Source organism: Myotis lucifugus, unplaced genomic scaffold (assembly GCF_000147115.1).
Source record: "Myotis lucifugus unplaced genomic scaffold, Myoluc2.0 scaffold_14, whole genome shotgun sequence".
NCBI classification, from domain to species: Eukaryota; Metazoa; Chordata; class Mammalia; order Chiroptera; family Vespertilionidae; genus Myotis; species Myotis lucifugus.
In genome coordinates, this window is record NW_005871062.1 from 4,237,737 (window position 1) to 4,259,596 (window position 21,860).

General features: G+C 37.7%; 1 protein-coding gene across 1 annotated transcript; it reads right to left on the reverse strand.

The window, feature by feature from the left end:
* Positions 1 to 17: 17 nt before the first annotated feature.
* Positions 18 to 20,567, reverse strand: OSTN (osteocrin). The gene is made up of 3 exons (XM_023750478.1): positions 20,469 to 20,567; positions 19,312 to 19,526; positions 18 to 102 (listed from the first exon to the last, which is right to left on the reverse strand). The coding sequence occupies exons 1-3, from the start codon at positions 20,565 to 20,567 to the stop codon at positions 18 to 20; spliced, it is 399 nt and encodes a 132-aa protein (XP_023606246.1).
* Positions 20,568 to 21,860: the final 1,293 nt, after the last annotated feature.

The window sequence follows — 21,860 nt, forward strand, 5'->3', positions numbered from 1 at the left end:
CTCACAATTGGAATCAATTAGCCTCTGGAATTTGAAAGCCGATTTCCACCAATCCGATCCATGGGGATACCGAATCGCCTTTTTGGATGATCTACTACTTTCCTGAAACAAACCAAGGAGAACATTTTTAAGCTAAAGTCCAAGTTGTCAATTGTTACTTTTGTTCTTTTATTTCCTGCAGATCCTGGGGCTTTCTTTGAGAGTTGGGATAACTGATAGTTATCAGTCATCATCACCCATTCTGTGCCAGACACAATCTCTTATCCTTTCGACATCTGTGGAAGTAGGTGTTATTACCTCCTTTTTACATCTGAAGAAACTGAGGCTTAGAGAAATTAAGTAAGTTACCCCAAATCAAACAGCCCAGATGAAAAGCTAGGTCTTATCAGCAAATCAATTTGTTTGTTATTCATTCATTTATTATTATTATTATTATTATTATTATTATTATTATTTACATAATTCAGCCTTTTCAGCTGATTCACATGCATCTTCCTTTTTAGGTTGGCCTTTAGTTTTGCTAGTTAATGCAGATAACATTGTAAATAAGAACTTACATGATGGTCTTTTAGAGACTAGTTTGATCAGTGGATGATAAATCTGGGGCGGGGGGAGGGGGGTAGTGGAGGGTGGAGAATAGTGCTTATCCTTAACCTATCCATACCTCTGCCTCCATTCTTCAGAGTTCCAAAAGACATACCCTCTTAAGTGGTGCCTATTTATTGCACTTCTGGATTTCTTGACATTAAATTAACTATGTATTTTCAACTTGATAATTTAATGGAAAACATGATCTGTAACTTAGCATAAAATTAATGGTCAAGAGTTACAAGAAGCTGTGCATATCAGTGTGCTTTAGGTCTTCTGATGTAATTATAAATAATGACTTGAAACAGAGTTTATTCTTGTATTATTATTTATTTTTACTAGAGGCCTGGTGCACAAAATTTGTGCATGGGAGGGGGGTGTCCCTCAGTCCGGCCTGCACCCTCTCCAATCTGGAACCCCTTGGGGGATGTCCGACTTCCAGTTTAGGTCTGAATCCCACAGGAATTGGGCCTAAACTGGCAGTTGGATATCCCTCTCATAATCCAAGACTGCTGAATCCTAACCGCTCACCTGCCTGCCTGCCTGATTGCCCCTAACTGCTTCTGCCTGCCATCCTGATTGCCCCCTAACTGCTCCCCTGCTGGCCTGATTGACACCTAACTGCTCCCCTGCTGGCCTGATGGCCCCCAACTGCCCTCCCCTGCCAGCCTGGTCGCCCCCAACTGCCCTCCCCTGCTGGCTTGGTTGCCCCCAACTGCCCTCCCTTACAGGCCTAGTCTCCCCGCCCCCAACTGCCATCCCCTGCAGTCCTGGTTGTCCCCAATTGCCCTCCCCTGTCGGCCAACTTGTGACGATGTCATGCAACGCCACCTAGGTTTTTATTATATAGGATTGTATTATTTTCCATACAAACAACTGTACACCTATGTTTGCCCCACCCTGAATTTTTTATTATTTTTATTCACATAAGTAAATTTGCAGACTCTTAATCATTTACTTTCCTTGTGGTAGTCAAAATAATGCCCTTCCTCAAGGGATGTCCATGTTGTAATTCACAGAATCTTTAAATATCTCTTTACATAGCTAAAGGAACATTGCAGATAGAATTAATAAAGGACTTGAGATAAAAAGATTATCCTGGATGATCTAGGTGGGCTCAATCTAGTCACAGGAGTCCTTAGAGGTGGAAAATGACTGAAGCCGGGTGGGTCAGAGAGTGCAATCTGAGGACTTAATTCACCATTGCTGCCCTGGAAGAAGGAGGAAAGAACCAGGAATCAAGGATTACTGTGGCCTCTAAAAGTTCTTAAAAGAAAACAGGGACTTTAGTCCTATAACCAAAAGAACTTGAATTCTGCCAATGACTGAGTGAGCAGGGAATTAAACACCCCTGAGCCTCCAAGAAGAGCACAGGACCTCTGGACTTCTGTACCCTGCTGGCAGAACAGGCAGGAGGGAGAGCACAGAGCTGCAGGCAGGAGGAATTTTAAGGGCCACTCATTGGCAGGCAATCAATCATGTGGCTGCACCTAGTTGAAAAGAAGACTGAAAAAAAAGTTTTCTCGAATCATATACAGTGACTGGTGAGGATACACTGGACTTCTGACCTACACAATTGTGAGATAATAAATTTCTGCTGTTTTAAATCCGGAGTTTTGTGGTAATTTATTGCCATAGCAATAAAAAATGAATACATATGTCTGTATGATTCAGGGTTGATGGCTAAGTGCAATGTGGTTAATATGTAAAAAAATAAAATAAATAAAAATAAACTGATGTGATTTGATTCTTTTAACCCTTAAATTTCTGCACTGACTACCACATTATAACTCCAGGAGAAGGTAAGATGGAAGCCACCTCAGGCTGGAAGAGAGTGCTCAGGGGAAGTCCCAGACAAGCAGAAAGAGGAAGTAGGAAACCAGCCCCTTCCAGATGGTTAAGGGATGGGCAAGAGAGGAAGGCAATGACACCTGGAAAAAAGGGTAGTGCTTCACATGTGTGCTGACCTCCCAAGGCTCCTATAACATGAGTGGTGCCCTGAAAATCTTTTTACTTTAAGGGAAATATCATGGTCTCATGCACCATTGTAAATTCAAACATAACATGTATTCATCCGTACTACCAGTGTGTTGTTGTTGTTTTTTTTCAAACATGAAGGTATAATATATGAAAATAGCATTTTTCTTTCTTTACTACAGTTGATCTTTTTCTGCTCAAGTAAATGAGAGGTAGTTGTGGTATGGTGGAAAGCAAATTAAACTCTCTTTTCCCTTCCTTCTGTCTTTGTTCCGTTCTTCCCTTTCCTTCTTTTCCCAGATTTGATCCAAAAAGTATTAGGAGCCAGGAGATGGTAGACTTGGATTCTATTCGACTCTTCTACTTACTGACAGAGTACGTGTTTGTAAGTCTTTTATCATTCTGAGCTTCTCTTTCCTTTTCGTTAAATTCAGATAATACTTGCTCTACCTGTCTTCTGGAGCTGTTTATTCATTTAGCATGCTTGTTTGTTATTTTAATTGTTTTATGCATAACCACATGTAATTTGTCCTCTGCACTGCAGATACTGTGGTGAAGAAGACATATAGTAGTTATGAGAGCTCACATTTTACTTGAGAGAAGCTAAAGTAACACATCTGAAAATATTTGAACTGATTTTACTATTCTTTCCTGTCAATTTAGTCTAGTGGTTTGTGAACTATTGGTAGCTTACTATTTCTATGAATAAAAGCTTTATAATAAACAGCAATAACTAAAAAGTAAATTGAAGAATTATCTCAGTGAAGTAGTACCCATCTTCCCCAAATATGTGGCCCCTGAAAAAACTTCCAGGAACACTGAATGATCCTGAGGGCAGAGTTTGAAAACCACTGGTCAAGTGGACAGAGACCCAGGTCATGAATGCTTTTGTTTTATCAATAGATCTATAATTACTTTGATTCATTTTATCAAATTTGGATTGGTTGCAAATGCCTATAGGTATCTTAAAGTCAAATAAGAAAGACAAATAAAACAGATATGAAAAATCCATTCAGTATTTAAAGTATTTAGCACTAATAGAAAAATGAAAGCAATTATTGCCATAAAGCAGATACACAAAAAATAAAATGATTATAGTTCAGTAAGTTAAATAATTTATCTACAGTCTCCTATCCATTCAGAATTGAAATGGTAAACTAGTATTTTATCTTAAAATTTTTGCTGATATGAAATATATATAGCATATATAGCAGTACTATACTCTATAACATATACACTGACAAGAATACACAGCGTATAGAACATAAACGTTAAGATAGAGAAATATTCTTAAGACCAAATGAGAAAACTACTTTCTGACTATGTAGTCCCTCTTGTGACAAAATAATGGTATGACATGATATATATATATATATATATATATATATATATATATATATATATATATCCATTTAACCCAATCCACCTTTTCCATTCTAAACTATTCTGAAAGTAGTTTAAGGATAAATAATATCTATCAAACTAATATAGAAAGAATTGGACTGTTTATTTTTAAATATAACTTTAAACTTCACACTAAAATATAGACTTTCTATTCCTAATAGGATTTTCTTAACATTTATATTTTTTATAATTCAATTTCTGAAAATGTTTTACATCCTAAAGCAAGTTAGAAAAATTGTACTTAAACCTTTTATTGAGAATCACTTCACACATACAAAAGAGTTTATAAATTTATAAATATTCAGTTTAAAGAAAAATAAATTGAACATCTCTATTGATAGTACCAAATTAAGGAGCATAATGCAACCAGTACCTTAGAAGTCTCCAATGCTCCCTTCCTCTCATGGCTCAGACCCAGAGGTAATCTGTAGACTGAATTTTGGTCTAATAATTCCCTTGATTTTCCTTATAATCCATACATATTCTTCAAAACTCTCTAGTTGAGATGGTTCTAGAATTGTATTTAAAAGTTATGTATTTAGTCCTGCCAGCATTGCTCAGTGGTTGAGCATTGACCAGAAGGTCGTGGTTCAATTCCCGGTCAGGGCACATGCCAGGGTATCCCCTGTAAGGGGTATGCAGGAGGCAACTGCTCAATGATTCTCTCTCATCATTGAAGTTTCTCTCTCTCTCTCCCTCTTATCCCTCTCCCTTCCCCTCTGAAGTCAATAAAAATATATTAAAAAAATAAAAGGCATGTATTTAGAAGTCTTCTTTACTTTTTTCAGTGAATAATTAGGTTTTGAGATTTGTCTATGTCAACATGCATAATTGCTGTTGCTTTATTTTATTGTATAATATTTTATTGTATGAATATATAACAGCTTATTTATACATTCTACAGTGGATGAAATTTTGAGGTATTTTTTGTTTTTATTGTTATGTACCGTTCACCTGAAAATGTTGCTATACAAACCTGTAGTGCATTTAACGATTTCTTTATAGTATAATTTTTTAGTAGAATTGCTAGCTATGTCTATATGTACTTTTATTATATAGTGCTAGAACTTTTTTTCCAAAGTTGTGCCAATTTACATATCCAAGAGTAGTGCACAAACATTACTATTATTTCAAATTTATGCCAATTCTTTTAATTTTGTCAACCTCATGCTGTTATAATTGTACCTCTTGTGGTTTTAGTTTGCCTTCCCTGAATACTAATGAAGTTGCTCACCTCTTCATTTGTGTATTGCCCACTTGAATTTCTTCTTTTGGAAGTGCCTGTTTGTCTGATGCCTGTTTCTCTATTGGTTTGTTTTTCTTTTAAATATTGATTTGTAAGCCCTAACCGGTTTGGCTCAGTGGATAGAGCATCAGCCTGCAAACTGAAATATTGATTTGTAGGAGGGTTTCATATACTGTGCAAATATCCTTTCCCATTTGTGGTTAGTCTTAATTGTATATTTTATGAAACTTTTTAATGTTGTTATTTTAATTTATATTTTTAAAAATTTTATTGAATTTATTGGAGTGACATCTATTCTAATAAAAGGGTAATATGCTAATTAGACCAGGCATCTTCTGGACATCCATCTGGACGTCCTTCCGGACAAAGCCATGGTGATGGGGGCTGAGGTAGAGGCAGTTAGGGGTGATCAGGCCAGCAGGAGAGGGCAGTTAGCGGTTACCAGGCTGGCAGGAGAGGGCAGTTAGGGGTGATCAGGCTGGCAGGGGAGCAGTTAGGGGAGATCAGGCAGGAAGGCAGAGTGGTTAGGGGTGATCAGGCAGGTGAGCAGTTAAGAGTCAGCAGTCCTGGATTGTAAGAGGTATGTCCGACTGCCGGTTTAGGACCTAAACCGGCAGTCGGACATCCCCTGAGGGTCCCGGGTTGGAAAGGGTGCAGGCTGGGCTGAGGGGATGCCCCCCTCCGTGCATGAATTTCGTATACCAGGCCTCTAGTTTATTAATAAAATTATATGTTTCAGGTGTACAATTCTGTAATATATCATTTAGATATTGTATTATGTGTTTACCACCCCAAGTCAAGTCTCATTCTATTACTCATATATCCCCCCCATACCCTCTCCTACCTCCCACCATCCCCCTTTCCTTGTGGTAATCACCATACTCTTATGTCTATGAGATTCTTTTTGCTTATTTGTTTAATCCCTTCACTTTTCCCCCCAAGCCTCCCAACTCTATCAATATTTTTACATTTTGTTTATTATCTCTACTTCAATGTTGTGAAAATGTTCTCCTATGTTATTCTAAAATCTTTTTTAGATTTGCCTTTCACATTTACCTTCTTAATACTTTTGAAATTATTTTTTATTAATAGGATAAAATAGGGATCAAGTTCCTTGTTTTCCTTAGTTATACCTAATTATTTATAAATTTTAGGTTTAATTTGTCAAATTTTATGGGAAATCCTTTTTGCAGTTTTACCTGCAATTGTATTGAATCTAAGGTATAAGTCAATTTGGAGAGAACTGAAACTTTTATGATATTAAACTTCACTATCCAAGATCATTTACTTAGGTTACCTTTTGCCTTCTTATTCATTTTTATAATTTTCTCCATAAAGACCTTCCATATTTTTTGGATTTGTTGTTGTGATATCATTTAATAATATATTTTAAGTTTTTTAAATAAGGGTCCCTTACTAGGTTAAAAAGAGTTCCCTTCTATTATTAGTTTACTGGTGATTTTGATCATTAGTAGATGTTTAATCTTACTGAATGTTTTTCTTGCATTTATTCATGATATGGTTCTATTTCTTTAATTTGTTACCTCTATTAATTTACTTTCTGAAGCAAGTCACTCTTACACTATATTTTTGTGATAAACCCAACATGATAATAGTGTATCCTCTTTTTGATACATTACTGAATTGTTGTCCAGATAATGCTATCCTCAAAAAATTAGTTGAGATTATACCTTCTTTTTTGATTATCCTTTTAATTATTTAAGTACATCATAGTCTGAGAACATGTGCTATATGATAGCCAAGCCTTTAAATATGTTAAGGCTTATTTGTGGTTAGGCACTTTATTAATTTTAATAGATGTTTCATTTGAACTTAAATACTTTACCCCCTATTAATGGAAACATCACAACTTTTATTGATCTTGCTTTTGAGTTCCAAGAAAGAAAGGTAGAAATTAGGGTGTGGAGAGTATTCCCTAAAAATATGTAGTCTGTTCTGTTGCTGCATCTTAAAGGGCCAATAAAATGCTTAGTTCCTTTCAAGAAAGGCATGCAGCTTCACCAACACTGAGTAATATGCAAAAGCGGGGGGGTATGGTAATAATAATGAAAGATGTTCTTTTAAATAGTTTAGTGATTTATATTAGTAAAATGTGAAATTAAATTATTATTCTATAAAGCTTAGATGAATATAGTGGTCAAGCTCCACGAATTCTACCATAATACAGTCTCCTTTCACACTAACCAGGGCTGATCTCTGTAACCAACAGTAAATTGTGGAAATGATGATGTGTGACTTCCCAGCCTAAGCAATAAAAAATACTGCAGCTTCTACCTTGCTTTGTGGGATCACTCACTCTAGGGGAAATCAGCTGCCATTTCCTAAAAACACTTTCACAGTCCTACAGAGAGGTTTATGTGGCCGTGAACTAAGGCCTCCTGCCAACAGCTAGTGAGGAACTGAGACGTCCTGCTGTCAGCCTTGCAAGTGAGCCATTTTTCAAATGGCTGTCCTGAGCCCAGGCACAGCCTGCAGATGACTGCAGCCTTGGCTAACTTTTTCACTGCAACCTTGGGGGAGACTCTGAGTGAGAAGCACCCAGCAAGATTTTTTATAGATTATCATGCACACAAACTGTGTGAGGACATACATGCTTATCATTGTCTTACCCTGGTAAGTTCTGGGCAACTTGTTTGCATAGCAATAGATATTGAATACAGTGAGATTTGAAATGCTCTGGGATTCCACAGGAGAAGAGATTGCACTCATTTTGGGGGTTCCAGGAAAATCTTACAGCACATGTGGAAACAATAAAACAAATAGTGACCCCTGAATCCTGCGATCTTGATGATCATAACTTAAAATTAAATGATGGAATTAAGAAATGACTATAGTTTTTTGAGGAAATGGAACTCCCATTTGACCCTGTGATCCCACTTCTAGGAATATATCCCAAGAAACCAGAAACACCAATCAGAAAGGATATATGCACCCAGATGTTCATAGCAGCACAATTCACCATAGCTAAGATCTGGAAACAGCCTAAGTGCCCATCAGTAGATGAATGGATTAGAAAACTGTGGTACATCTACACGATGGAATACTATGCTGCTGTAAAAAAGAAGGAACTCTTACCATTTGCAAAGGCATGGATGGAACTGGAGAGCATTATGCTAAGTGAAATAAGCCAGTCAATGAAGGAAAAATACCACATGATCTCACTCATTCATGGATAATAAAGACCAGTATAAACTTATGAACAATAATAGATACAGAGGCAGAGCTGCCTCAAACAGATTGTCAAACTGCAGCAGGAAGGCTGGAGTGGGTTGGGTGGCAGGAGGGAGGGGGGTAAGAGATCAACCGAAGGACTTGTATGCATGCATATAAGCATAACCAATGGACATAAGACACTGCGGGGTAGGGGAGGCCAGGGGATTGTCAAGGGCAGGGAAAAAAAGAAAGGACACATATGTAATACCCTTTGTAATACTTTAAGCAATAAAACAATTTAAAAAAAGAAAGAAATATGAAAAAAAAGAAATGACTATAGGCCCTAGCCAGTTTGGCTCTGTGGATAGAGCGTCAGCTTGTGGACTGAAGAGTCCCTGATTTGATTCCAGTCAAGGGCACATGTCCAGGTTTCTGGCTCTATCCGCAGTAGATGGCATGCAGGAGGTAGCCAATTGGTGATCCTCTCTCATCATTAATGTTTCTATAGCTCTCTCCCTCTCCCTTCGTCTCTGAAGTCAATAAAAATTAATAAAATAAAAAAATGACTATAGGAAGACAGAATATATGAGCTTGGAAGGATTGATGGATGAGGATGGACTAAAAAGAAGGACTCAGTAAGGCCCTGGAAAGAATGACAAAGTCGACAGGGTCATGTTTAAATTCTAATTCCAGAATGCTGGAATAAGGGACCACATTACATCTGAGTGATGATGTTTTATTTTTTAGGGGCCAATATATATTGTCTTTTGACCTCAAGTCCACATTGAGAAAAATAGAGAAATAAGATATGAATTATCAATGCATAGAAATCAGAATGTCTTTTTGATCAAGCTGAATGTAGAATATGGCTTTAATCTGCACTTACAAGGACTGCTTTACATTTCTTCCCTGGATTAGACAGATTTACACAAGTATTCATAGTTATCCAATAAAAAGAGGAAGAAAGGGGATGAGCTAGACATGCTCAACTCCTCCTCTTACACTGACCTATCATAAAAATACATAATTCTCCTTTGGGAAGGTGCGAATAAGAAGAACTTCAGTCTTTCCCTACCTGAAGTTCCTCTACATGGAAAATATGAGGCTGGGAAAGACAAGATTTAATAAGTGGGATACATTTAGAATGATGAAAGAAGGTGCTACTTCATAAGGAAAAAGTTGACTTATGACTTTGGGAATTCTATCTCAAGAGTGGTAATTCAATCTTAAAAAAGATTCTATTAAATGTATGATGATGGTGCTGATTAGACATGACATCAGCTTCTAAAGTATTACTCCAAGGAGTGGGCCATATGAACAGGCATTCAGAAACCAACCATGAGCACTGGAATCAAATAATGAGATTTAAATGGTTTAGTGTAAAATAACACAGGCATGGCTAATTTGAAAACTGCTGTAGGGCTATAGAAGAGGGGAGAGGAAATCCCCATTTGCTTGTCTCATAAACCTCTTTGAGGGCCTAATGAAACGTCTACCTAGCAAATGGATTTACACAAAAATGCCTTCTGGATTTTTTTTTTTTTTTGAGGGAGAAAGTGGGTAATGCACATTTCTAGAGTCCATATATGGAAACGATGATTGTCTTTTTTGGGGAAAGTTTTAAACCTTTATATATGAGTCAGGGTAGGGAGAAAAGAAAATGGGGCTTTCTCATTCTGATGTTACATTGAGATGCAGAGAGGCAAGCAAGAGCTGCTATTGTGAAAAAATGGCCTAAGCTCATTTTCCCCAAGCGAGTTTCCTGTGGTACTGCCAGGCCTTTCAGCTACGAGGAAGGAAGCATGGGACTAGGGCACCACACTCTGAATTCTTTTGCAGTGTTCATCACTCTGAAATGGGGCCAATTTTGAACTAATCTCTTCAGGGATTATCAAATAAGACTTGGAAATAAATAGCAAAAATCATGAGATACCTACGCTAGCCTTGGCCTGCAGCATTGCTTTACAATGAATCAGAAAGAAAAATGATATGTTAGGACTTTTAACTTTAATCTTTGGGCTGTCATCAAGAAAGGCAATCATAATTGACAAAGTGAAGTTAGAACTGCTATTCTCAACTTCAGTCTGAACTTCATGTCTGGCTTAGAATTGAAACCCATATATTTTCGCAAAACTTTTTATTCAATGCATACATTGCAATGAACCTCACTGTTCCTGGATTTGGACAAGGGTCTTCTTCACATAAAACTTTACTTTCTTTATCAGAGCAGCTTTTTAAGTGTAAGTCATTGGACTTAAGAGTTAAGCAGCCTGATATTCTAGGAAGGGAAATAATATTATCTCCCTGAAAATACGCCAATAATATGAGATAAGATCTTCTTAGGGTACTGTATGAATTAAATAAAAACTGTACCAGAATGTTAATGTCAGATTCTTTCTACCTCAGTTTTGGTATCTCAGTTTTGTCTGTAACCCAAAAAAGCCGAGGAGAAAAAAATAAATAAATAAAAAGAATGGTATTGCCATTGCCTCTTGCATTCCAAAGTAAAGTTCTAGACATAAGCAGTATTTGAACAGGAGATTGCTACAAACTGGTTTTTCCAACTTTAATCCAATAAAAGGAATGATGTTGAATAGGTGAAGAAAGAAAATTTCTCTGGACCAGGTTATTGGGGAACAGGAGCATTTTCCCTCCTCTTTCATAGAGAGGAATGGTTTCAAGGAAACCATTCAGAGAGCTTGACATATACCTGTTGAAGCAATGTAGACCTGATAGAACAGAGTCTATGAAATGAAAAGGCAAGAAGCTGTGAGAATTGGCTATCTTCCAGAGTGAAGAGATGGTTACGTAAAAAACAGCTTCACTGTGACCAGAGTCAAGGGTGTGGGTTTTCTGTAGAGCAGATGCATGTGGGTAGAGTTGGTTTAGGTTAATTATAAAATGAACCTTGCCCAAAGGGCTTTCTGCCAGGGGTTATGTGAAGCAACCTCAGCAGGATGCTGGTGGCGGTGACAAATGAAGACATCAGATGTAGGGTGAGAAGCAAAACTGACCTGCTTAAAGAGAAGCATGGCTGGGGGCAAGTGTATTTCATTTATATCAATGTTTCTAATAAAGTTATGCAATGACCCTACAAAAACACCCCTTGATAAGGAGTCAACATTGAGCATTTAATGAACCCAGAGAGCACTGAAGCCAGGTCATGGTAGTGTCAGTTAACTAACACTTTTCTTTACCTCTTTGCTGCCAATCCCCAACATTGGAGGAGAGAGAAGTAGCTAGGTCACTGTGCTAGGGGAAGAGATGAGGATAAACTGACTGCAACCTCTTCCCACTGCAACTCTCTAGCTTGAAAAGGAGAAACTTTCATATTTGTGGTTTGGGCTAAGCCATAAGAATAATTATTTTAATTACTTAAATATGATTGATTTTCTAATAAAAGCGACCAAAGGGTTATTTATTATTTCAGTGTGACCAGTAGAGTTATATAGTACCTGCCTTTGTTTGGATTCGAGAAGTAGAAAACAACAACTTCTACTGAAAGGGGTGAATTCTTGTGGTTGGGGGATAAAATTATTTTCTGATTATGTCCTATGGAGTCCTCCTTCTCTCTCACGTTGGTGGTTATAATAACAATGCTATGGATCAAAGTGTTCATTGACCTGAATCTATAGAATGTGTATATTTGTGCTGGGTATCTTCTATCAGCTCTTCAGAGCCACTCTCAGCTTTTCTCACCCTATTTTCAGTCTGGGAAGCTAACCTCTCTGGGTCACAGAAAAGATCCTGTGCTTTCTGACTTGGTTTGGGGCAGGCAAATAATGACCTTGGCAGGAAAGACTAAAAGGAGAGAGGAAGTAAGGTCAAAATCAATTTCACCTGGTTCCTTCTTTGCAAGATTACTTCCCTCTGACTGAAGGTCACCACTCTGCTCACAGCATCTGACTCTTCAGACAAGTGCCATTCATTATGATTTGCCCATTTTATTTATTTATTTATTTATTTATTTATTTATTTATTTTTTATTTTTATTTTTATTTTTTTTTGGCAAATAGTCTTGCTGTGAATAAACCCTTCTCAAATGTCTCTATTTCAAACACACTGCATGTTTCCTGCAGGAACCCTGACTGACAGAATGACATTACCTGCTTTGCTGATCTCAAAATACTAATGGGAGAATTAAAGTAATAACAGTTGTGAAATGTTTATAGTAATTAAATCCAAGCTCCGCCAGTGTAGCTTAGTTGTAGAGTGTGGACCCATGAACCAAAAGGTACCTGTTTCTCCTGATTCATGGCAGGGCACACGCTCAGGTTGCAGGCTCGATCCCCAGTAGGGGACATGCAGGAGGCAGCCAAACATCTCTCTCATAGATGTTTCTATCTCCCTCTTCCTCTCTCTTCTTTTCTCAATAAAATAAAAACATATAAAAATATTTAAAATTCAGAGATTTAAACAGATTTTATAATTGTTGTTAATGTGTTTATTGCTGCTCAGATTTTTTAAATTTAGCCAGTGGGGACCTCTTGTAATTGGTTTTTAAATCCCTTTGACCCATCCTTAATTATAGCAAGCTCAGGTATGATAATATATTCAAGCTCAATTTGTACATTTTCTGTCCCAAATATTTCTTGGAGGAGTAAGTGAGAGATGATATTGAGGGATGCCAATCTGGACACTAAGTTTTTCATTACCCCTGAATTGGTGCTTGTTTAGCAGAACTTTCAATGTATACAGACTAAAAATTATGAGCTCATGGTGATAGAAATTCAGAAACATAAGTTTATACTAATATGAATGTTTTATGGACAATTTAGAAAATGGGACATTTAAGTACCAAGAGTTTTTATTTTAACACTAGTAGCCCGGTGCACAAAAATTTGTGTTATTAACAATCTCATGAGTCTCACTTTATTGTAGTTTATAGAGATAGTCTTCATTTTTAATAGCTGATAGTGATAGTCCATTGTATGCCATAGTTTATTCAACCAATCTCCTTTTGATGTATGTATTTTGTAGTTCCAAATAGTTCCAAAATGAATAGTCTTATGTACACTCTTTTACACACATTTTTGATGGTGAGATTTTTAGAAGCAGGAATGCTGAGCTAAAAGATAAGTACATATGGAATATTGCTGGATATTGCCGTATTCACCTCCATGTTGGTTCCATTTTGCATTCTAATCAGCAACAGATGGGGGTGACTTTTCTTCACAGCTTCGCTATTTTTTTATGGCGTTTTGCCATTTTAACACATAAAAATCAGTATATCAGTAAATTTTAATATATTTTTTCTCATTATGAGAATGGTTGGCATCTTTTCATATGACTGAGTTATTTGTATTTTTTCCATGAACTATTTTTTACTTCATGTTTAATAGGTTTGTTCTTTTTCTCCTCTATTTTTAAAAGCTCTTTGTATATTCAAGATATTAACACTCTTTTTTATATGAGTTGCAAACATTTTCCTGACTTATTCTTTTTTTAAAACATATTTTATTGATTTTTTTTACAGAGAGGAAGGGAGAGGGATAGAGAGTTAGAAACATCCATGAGAGAGAAATATCGATCAGCTGCCTCTTGCACACCCCCTACTGGGGATGTGCCTGCAACCAAGGTACATGCCCTTGACCGGAATCGAACCTGGGACCCTTCAGTCCGCAGGCTGATGCTCTATCCACTGAGCCAAACCAGTTAGGGCTCATTTTTTTTTTTAAATATTCCTTTATGATATCATTTGCCATGGAAACTTCTTAAGATAAGCAGTTAAATTTATTTTTTCCTTAATTATTCTGAAATTTGCACCAGAATTTGGAAGACTTTACCTATCCCCTCTCTATACAGAACTTCACCAATGTTTTCTTATAGTACCTATAAAAGTTCATCATTTTTTTCTTCTTTTACTTGGGTTTCTGATCCATTTTTGAGACTTGATCATTTTTGTCCTTTTTTTTAATATCTCCAAATCACTTATTCAAAACATATCCTTTTACTCACTAATATGATATGCTTCTTTTTAAATATCTTATAGTTAGATATATAATTGGGTTTATTGATTGAATTTCTCTTCTGTTTTGTTTTGGTTTATCTATGAGCTGGTAATATGCTATTGTAAAGAAAATAAAATAAATTACTTTAAAATATTTGGTAGGACTCTTCTTTCTTCTTCTTTTTTAGGGTTTTCCTGGGCATGCAGTTTTTCAATTCTTTCACATGATTTTTTATGATAACTTCTTAAATGAGGGTATATTTATTGGAATCATGTTGTTTGTAATTTAACTTAGGAAGAGCTGATGTCTTTCTGCTGTTGAGTCTGAACAAAGATGTGTTTCCATTTGTTCAAGTCTATTTTTTGAATTATAGAATTATTTTTTACAGTTTTTTATATGTTCTTTGGACATTCTTTGTTATTTGTATGTAGGTATTTTCCTATCTTTATGCTATTGTAGATGAGGTATTCTATCTTCTATCTGATTTCTTTTTAAAAAATATTTTTTATTGATTTCAGAGAGAGAAAGAGAGGGAAAGATAGAAACATCAATGATGAGAATCATGGATCAGCTACTTCCTGCACACCCCCTACTGGGGACAGAGCCCACAACTCAGGTATGTATCCTGACCAGGAATCAAACCTTGACCTCTTGGTCCATGGGTCTATGCTCAACCACTGAACCACAGAGGCAAGGCTGATTTCTTTTTGTATACAGAAGGGCTATTAGCTTTATATGTTTACTAGAGGCACGGTGCACGAATTCGTGCATGAGAGGGCGGGGGAGGGACTGCAGGAAGTTGGCTGCCAGCCCAAGGAGGAGTTGGCCCTCGGCCCCCTGCGAAGGGTCCACGTCCACCTCCACCCACCCCTGATTCCCCATCCCAGCCCAGGAGAGGAAGCGACAGTCACCAGGCTGGTGTGCGCCCTGCCACTGCGCAGTTCCCTGACTCCCCCCCTCCTCCTTCCCTTGCTGCCGCACCACCACCACCACCATGGCAGGCAGGCGGCTCCTGGGGTAGGGAGAGGATGAGAGTAAGACAAACCCTTGTGTAGAGGGCTGACTTTCAATAGATTTCAGCAAGGGAGCTGATCTGCTATATACGAAACTCCGACCCAGAAGCAGGTCTCTACAAATGGTTTAGCACCAGGGGCCAATGGGGACTGGCCGGCCGGTGGGAGAGGCCACAGGAGGTGAGAGCACAGTGACCACAAGGGGGCAGCTCCTGCCTTGAGTGTTTGCCCCTGGTGATCAGTGCGCATCATAGCGATTGGCCAACCGGTCGTTCTGGTGGTTCATGTCGTTCAGTCGTAATGGTCGCTTAGACTTTTATATATGTAGATGCACTTCTTTGTATCTATATCCAAAGAGTTTGTCCTTATAGTTTCCATTGAATATCTTGGTTTTTCAACTTTTTATTTGTAAATAAACCTAGTTTTAATTCTTACTTTTATAATTATGTGTTTTTTGTTGTTGTCTAAATGCATTTCTAAATTATAGTGTATGTAATGGGCATTTCTTTTTGCTCCTTATTTAGGAAAGCTTCCAATATATTTCACCATTGAGTAAAATGCTAACTTTTGAGCTCAGGCACACACTCACACACACACACACACACACACACACATACACACAACACATCATATCAAGAAAGTATCTGTCATTTCTTATTTTGTTCACTTTAAAAAAATAATGAATAAATGTTAGACTCCATCAAAAACTTTTTCTGACTCTATGGATATAATCACATGTTTTTTCCCCCCTGTTGCTCTATTAATATGATGGATTCATGAAAGGAATTCCTAATATGAAATTACACAACTTTCCTGGAAGAAAACCCACTGGTTAAGACATATTATATCTTTAAAGTGTTGTGGTATTCTGTTTGTTAACATTTTATTTATGATTTTGTGCATTGATATTAATATATGTCTAAAGTCTCCTTTTAAAAATGTAAGGAGGTCAATATATTTCTTTCAAAAAATAAACTTGGAAAGTGTACTTTTTATTATGGTCTAAAATTTAAAATAATATTGAGATTATCTGATAATTTAAGATTTAGTAAAATTCTCCTGTGAATTTATCCATTATTTTCTAGGTCTTCAGTTGAGCAAAGTAGTTTTCTATTCTTTTTTTTAAAGAATGTTTTGATGGTTTATTATGGTTATTTTCGACTTGTCATTTCTAATTTTGTGAATTTACATTCTAAGTTTTCTTAATTAGGTTAGGTAGTTGTTTGTCCTTTTGTTACTTTAAGAAAAATAGCTTTATTATATTCTGCAATTTGCTTTATAAACTAATTGATTTCAGCTTTTATCATTGTTCATTCCTATCTTCTACTTTTCTTTTCTTTTTTTAACCTGCTTTTCCTGGCTTACTTTGCTGTTCTTTCTAGATTTTTGCTGTGTAGTGTTAACTTTATTTTTATTACTATGCTGGTGATTTTAATCTGGTATTTGTTTTATCTGCCCATAATATTACACTATCAATATTACTAATTTCAATAATAGATGTAAATTATTTTGTATTCCTCTTTGACCCAATGGCTTATTTAATGACATGGTTTAGATGTCATTCTAGGTAAAAGTGCCGTCTTGTTTTCTGGTTTTATTATTAAGTTCTACTTTCATTGCATTTCAGTTAGTGAATGCCTTTGTGATACATCTGCTATTTAGAATTTCTTCAGGGTGTTTATCACATCAGACGTGATATATTTTGTGAATATTCCATATGCCCTTAAGAAAAAAACATATTTTCTGTTATTGAATTTCAGAGTTCCAGACAGATTTATAAGCTCTGTTTTATGAATTATCCTCTGTATATCTTCTATAAATTTTCAATAGGTAATCTGTCTTGAATTTTTAAAAATGAACCAAAGAAACCTATTATTAATATGTTTCTTTCTATTTCCTAGCATTCTCTTTGAAATATATTTTACACACTTTTTCTTTTTCTTTGTGTGTATAATTTGTCCACTCTTTTATTAACCATTCCAAATCTCTTTATTTTTAGTTGTCTCTTATACACAAAAAAGTGTTAAATTTTCCTTTGTCAGCCAATTTGAAAATACTTGTATTTTAACAGTATGCTACATCTATTTACATTTATTGATATGATCAATAATTTTGGACTTATATTTGAAAAGTAACATTTATATATGTGAATATTTTATATAAAGTTTTTCACTGTGTCCTATTTTATGGTGCTCTCATTCCTATAGGGGAGTTTTAATTTTTATTCTTATGGTTATTTTTATAGTAATATATTTATATAAAAACCTTAGTTGCCTCTTTTTTTAATTTTTGTCTTTTATTCTTTGGTAAAAGATCCATTAAATTTAGTGGCTAATCTTTCTTTTGCTTCTTCTCCATGTCCCTAAGCAAATATTTGTTGTAATATCTTTTATTTCTGTTAATAGCCATGAAGCAATCCCAAACTAATTTTAAATGTTATATGCTCTCACTATTGTCCCTGAAGATACTTTGTTGTATCTATGTTGTCAAATTGCACATAACACATGACACTCTTTTTCTTACAACCATCATTTCATTTTAGTTCTAAAGTTATGCTTGCACCAATTATTATAATAACATTTCTCCAGTCATTTTGGTTGCCTGAAGAAACTCATCTAGTAGCTTCCACTGACATCTTCATGAGAAAAAATATTGCCTAATTTTTATAATAGTTTATTTTTAGCCTTTATATGTAAAAATTTGTTCAAATGGATATTAAATCCTTGCTAATTTTCCTTTATATCTTCCATGCTGAGCTATGTTAAGTAGATAGAGTATATCTCTAATATAGTCTCTGTATATGACACTTCTTAAATATATTATTATGCTGAAACCTCAATGTAAATTATCTATATATATAAAAGCCTAAGCGACTGGACAACTGAATGACCAAATGACCAGTCGACTGGCTGGTAGCTGTGATGTGCACTGATCACCAAGGCGCAGATGGTCAATGCAGGAGCTTCCCCCTTGGTGGTCAGTGCACTCACAAGGTGAGAGCACCACTCAGCTGACTGACAGGTGTCACACACAGGGCTCAGGCTGGCTGCCGCAGCCTGGAGAGCACAGCGGAGTGGCAGCGAGCCTACTGAGCAGGGGTGGTGGCAGACGCAGCAGGGCCGGGGTAAGCAGAAATGGCAGGCAAGAGTGGCTGGTGGTATTGGACTGCTGGTTTTGGCCTGATCCCCGCAGGCTATGCTGAGGGACCCCACTGGTGCATGAATCCATGCACCGGGCCTCCAATATATTTACTATATATATGTGTGTGTGTGTGTGTGTGTGTGTGTGTGTAACTATAATCTTTATGCAATACATATCCTATCTAATAAAGAGGAAATATGCTAATTGACCCTCACGCTGTTGCAAAGATGGCAGCTCCCACAGCCAATAAGGAGGGAAGATGCTAATTGACTGCCCCGCCCTCAAGGATGGCAGCACCCACAGCCAATAAGGAGGGAATATGCTAATTGACTGCCACACCCTCAAAGATGGTGGTGCCCACAGCCACAAGATGGCTGCTCCCAGTCCCCTCAGCCTCACTGGGGTGCCTGCCTCTGGAGTCCCCCAGTCCCCTCAGTCCCCCAGCCGCCCAGGGCCGGCCCAAGGCACAGATAAGCCTCGGATGGTGGCTGCCCAGCCACCCAGGGCCACTCAAGGCTCAGGTAACCAGGCCGGCCGAGGTTTGCGCTGCCAGCAGTGGAAGCAGCAGAGGTGTGATGGGGGCATCACCTTCCCCTGATTGCCGGCTCGCCTGCCACCCCTGAGGGCTCCTGGATTGTGAGAGGGGGCAGGCCCGGCTGAGGGACCCTTGCTCCAGTGCATGAATTTTCATGCACCGGGCCTCTAGTTTTGTATATATGCATGTATGCTATTATAAATCCATATATAAATATTTACACATAACATTTATGTACTGACTTTCAAAATGTTTAGTAGGTGCAAGTGTTCACTTACTTACCTCTGTTTGCCTTTGTGATCCACAGAGCCAGCTGAGAGTCTGTCCAGCGGAGACCCAAAACCAGAGAAGCTCCTTTTCTTCTTGGTTTCAATCACATCATTCTCCAGAGACACAAGTTCATCAAGAAGCATGAGTTTTGCTGCCAGATCAGCTGCTGATTTTTCTTCCCTGGCTGTGGGTGGTGACTGCACATCTCTGATTCCAACATCAAAAGCCTATCGGGCAAGAAAGGTGATTCTATTCAACTCAAACATGTGTAATCATATGCATTTGACTTTTGCTATATTTGTCAGACATGCCTGTCATGAAACTTGATTTCTCATGGAGTTATGATCCAGAGAGACTTTTGAGGGTAAAAACATATAGAGGTGAGGTATACCCAACAGAAATTAAAGAAAAACAACACACACACACACACACACACACACACACACACACACACACAAACACACCCCTAAACAAAGCTCCATGCCCGCCTCTCAAATTTAGTATATTAATGGATCATTCTTTTGGATTCTTTCCCTGTAACAACTGTATCCTTTATTATCATTCTCATAGCATTTTAGCTATACTTTGATTCTTACAGACATTACATTTTCCTTTGCATTGGATTTATTACAATATATTTGTAATGCATATTAGATTGTGAGTAATTTGAGGGCAATGACTATGTCTAATTGGTCTTTTATTGGCTCTATTCAATGCCTACCCCAGATTTTGCTCATAGTTAGTACTCAATAAATTTTTCTCATAGTTAGTACTGATAAATTTTTATGGAATTAATTCAGAAAACACTAAACTTCATGCTGTTTTTTTTTCATCACTCAGTCACTTCTTATTGATTCAAGCCCTAAGCATTCACTATATACTGCATTAGACCTAAGGGATACAAAAATGAACAAAATCTAGTAGTCTCTGCCCTCAGGGACTTACACTCCCATCCATGTGATTTATTAACAAATATTATTAATGAGTGTTTACAACGATTCCAAACTTTCCAATGACTTTGTTGCCCCATGTAAATTTTCCTGTTTGTTTATTCATCTGTTGCATATAGTGCCCTTTTGTAGTTCATCCAAGTCATAAAAGTATGACATTAATAGAAATGGCTTATATTCATAGACAATATATTTGGTCCCTTAGCTAGTTCCCATTACCTCAGTTGCTGCATCCACTGACAGCACCTTTCCTGAGCTCCACAGCATCAATGTCACAGCCAGGATAAAATGTGCACTTGCTGACCTCCAGTCCAGCATCTAAGGGTCACATATATCAGGGTTAACATTACTAGTTTGGCATATAAAGATAGGAAACAAAACTCCTATAAAGCATATTATATTCAGGTGATAAACTAAATTATTCAACTTCTACTTTGTAAAACTTAAATAACAGTTAATAGAAGCTGTCAATCTCCCAGAATGAATTCTATCATGGCTTCATTTCCATGGAAATGTAGATTGGAGTTGTACAGCTATAATATTAATTTAATTCAAAGTAACCCCAGTCTGAGAAATCTGTATAATTTTATTCTTGACTGTCTAATCCTGGGATTACAGCCTCATGTACCTAAGAGGAAATGTGTAAAATTGGTCCGGTATGAGAGAATAATCTGGTGAGGTTTGTGTGAACCAAAGAGGATATGCTTTGTGTAAAATAATTTAAATTGAAAATGTCATAGATATCACAAATCCAATAGGAAAATATCTTTAGGTCCTTGATATATATATATATATATATATATAATCTACACTAATAAAAGAGAAACATGGTAATTAGCGTACGACCGCTACCCTTCCCATTGGCTAATCAGCATATCCTTATGCAAATTAACTGTCAGCCAAGATGGCGGCCGGCAGCCATGCACTGAAGTGAACAGGGAGGCTTGCTTGCTCTAGTGACGGCGGACTCCAATGTTCCCCACCTGACTTGCCGGCCTCTCAGCTGCAACTCTAAGCAACTATGTTGCAAATATAGAAGCTAAACAAAACCCTAGAAACTGGCTTTCAGTCAGCCGGGCTTCAGCTAGCCGGACCGCAACATTGTATCAAATACAGAAGGTAAAGGCCAGAAACCTGCTTTCAGCAGCGAGGCCTCAGAGCTAAAGCTGGCCCAGAATAGAAAAAGAAAAAAAGGAGCGGTTGGGACTTCAGTCACCTGCCAGCCTGAAAATGGCCCTCAGCCCCTTAGCCAGACTGGCCAGGCACCCCAGTGGGGACCCCCACCCTGATCCAGGACACCCTTCAGGGCAAACCAGCCGGCCCCCAAAGGTAATATGCCTCCTGGCACCGGGATCAGCGGAGCAGTGAGGCTCCCGGCACCGGGATCAGCGTGACAGGGGGCAGCGCCAAAACCCCTGTTCGCCCTGTGGCTATGTGTGTGACAGGGGGCGGGGCCACAACCTCCCTATCTGCCCTGCTCTGTTATTTCCAGGGGAAGGCGCCCCACCCCCCCCTCATCACCCCTGCTCTGTGCCTGATAGGGGGGAGCTCCCCAACCCCCTGCCCCCCTGCGGCTCTGTGTGTGACAGGGTGCGCCTCCCCACCCCCCCC